The sequence below is a fragment of the Saprolegnia diclina genome (assembly GCF_000281045.1).
Source record: "Saprolegnia diclina VS20 unplaced genomic scaffold supercont1.22, whole genome shotgun sequence".
NCBI lineage: Eukaryota > Oomycota > Saprolegniomycetes > Saprolegniales > Saprolegniaceae > Saprolegnia > Saprolegnia diclina.
Window position 1 is genome coordinate 646,097 of NW_008246089.1, and position 2,106 is coordinate 648,202.

The 2,106-nt window shown below is 56.9% G+C and overlaps 1 protein-coding gene across 1 annotated transcript in view; it reads right to left on the minus strand.

Moving 5' to 3' along the window:
* Positions 1 to 1,118, minus strand: part of SDRG_07759 (TKL protein kinase) — a gene marked incomplete at its 5' end in the record, with an annotated part of 2,662 nt that extends 1,544 nt beyond the window's left edge. Inside the window, one exon of the mRNA XM_008613613.1 lies at positions 167 to 1,118. Coding sequence (XP_008611835.1) covers positions 167 to 1,118 — 952 coding nt within the window. The remainder of the gene's footprint in view (positions 1 to 166) is intronic.
* Between the last annotated feature and the right edge of the window lie 988 nt (positions 1,119 to 2,106).

Genomic DNA, 2,106 nt, shown 5'->3' on the forward strand with positions numbered 1-2,106 from the left:
ACATCGTACGTGACGTGGGTGGTGACGGGCACAGTAGAGGGTGTATTCTCTTCTGGTAGATCGACGCCACGGAAGGCACCGCCAGTCGGAGGTGCTTGGTACAATCCATCAAATGCATCGTAAGCTTGATCGACGGCTTGAAGAGGCTCCGTGACGAAGCGGAGACGTTGCATTGTCATGTCTGCTGCGCTCAATTCGTCGCTGTCGCTGACTTTGCGGTTGGGACGGGGCATCTCTGTCGTGGCCTCATCGGATGTGCGTCGCCGGTGTAGACCAAAAGGTCGGCATGCCGACGCTCTGGCTGGTTTCGATGGCGGTGATTCGAGCAGTGGCACCGGCGTCGCTGCCGGCTTGGGAGCGTGTTGCGGGACAGGAATGCAGTAGGTATTCGTCGGGTAGGCGACCGTCGTAATACCGAGCGTGTCTTCGCCGCGGGGCGCCGTTGGACGCAGCCGCAACGGTGCGTCGTCCGGCTCGTTGGTGTCGACGAGGCTTTGGTACGTGGCGAGCGACGGGCGAAAGATGGGCGCGATGCAAAGCTCGCACATGCGCACCGAGCACCACGCGACAAGGCGGAGGAACAAGAGCACCGGCAGCAGAAGCGCAATCCCCCGCTCGGCGTAGTGGCACTCGCGCGTCACGGCGACAAACTTGCGCGTGGCCGTGTCATATTCATAGTCATAGGGCTGACAAGTCGAGAATGGCAGCTGGATCAAGAACAGTGTCAAGGCGGCGATGCCAAACTCGAGCGACTTCCAAAAGAGAAAGTACGCAAAGACACGGCCAACGTGCGTCTCCAGATCCACGGGCAGCGTTGGCTCGATGTAGAGCTTGACTGCGTACACGTTGCGAACGCGGACGTCCCAGCGGCAGAGCCACTCGAGGTACCCCGAGCAGACGTTCTCGCGTACAAAGTCGCGAAAGAAGGTCCACGACGGCTGGCACGGCCACAAGAGAAGCTGCAGCAGCAGCATCATGGCGAGCCAGAAGAGCCAGAGCCCGAGCGCGATCGCGTGGAGAAGGATAAGCGCCATGTACGAGAAGGCGACGTAGAGCACGAGCCGCCGATACGACCGGTCGGTCCCGAGCACCCAGACGCCGACCCGCGCCGGCATCATCTCAATAGTGGGTGTTGACGGCAATGTGGGATCGTGTGTTTCTCAATTGCGTCTCAATCGAGACCAATCAATCGACACTGTCTCTTTCGGTACACGGTGGGAATGGAGCTTGCGACTCGGAGCTGCCGCAGCAAGTACAATGTGTAATATGCTGCTGGAGCTGCACACGTGCACAGTTGAGCGCTCTCTCGGTAAGTGCTCTTCTCCAAGGACCTTGTCTCGTCGGAACTCGGTGATTTTCGATCGGCTTCAGAAACCTCACCCCAACGTCATCTCATCATCGTCTCCACTGTTGACGGACTGTAGCATCAGCCCAGAAGAGCTGCTGGATACGCTGCAAAGGTTCGTCTGCTGAAAGATCGGCGGTGAACCTTGCTGATGGGTTGGTGCACATGTGAATAACATGTGGAGCGGATATCAAGAAGCTTTGGCTTCAATCATTACAAGACAAGAAAGACTCCCTGCTGCCCAGCCTGGTGCCCCACGCGGGTGGCCTGGTTCTAACCTCTCGTGGAGCGCCATCGATTGGCATTGAATCGCTCCACAGGCAGAACTTTGCGATACCACTCACATCGCGCTGCAATAGCTGCGATGCTGTGTGTGGTTGCAGTGATCTTATCGGCGCGTTTGGGCTAGGGCAAAGCAAGAGCACTACAAATACTTTGATCTCGCTTGCATAAGCAGTTCATTGTGGCTCGAAGGTAGTATATAAATTCAATAGGGTGTACTCAGGGGCAAATATGGTTTCACAATGGCGAGCTTGCTGAGGGGGCAATGGCCGTAATACCCTTATTACTGCCAGGACCTCAGTGAGGTGAGGCAGGTTGCTTCGTACGAGTCAAGATTTAGAAGGCTAGCGCTACGATAGCTCGCAAGAGACCTCGTGAAAATATCGTTTCGACGCGCGCAAAACACCCAGAAACGAACAACGCACGCATCAGCAGCCATGAAGTTGTCGAGAGGACGAGAGGCGCGAGCGCTCACATTG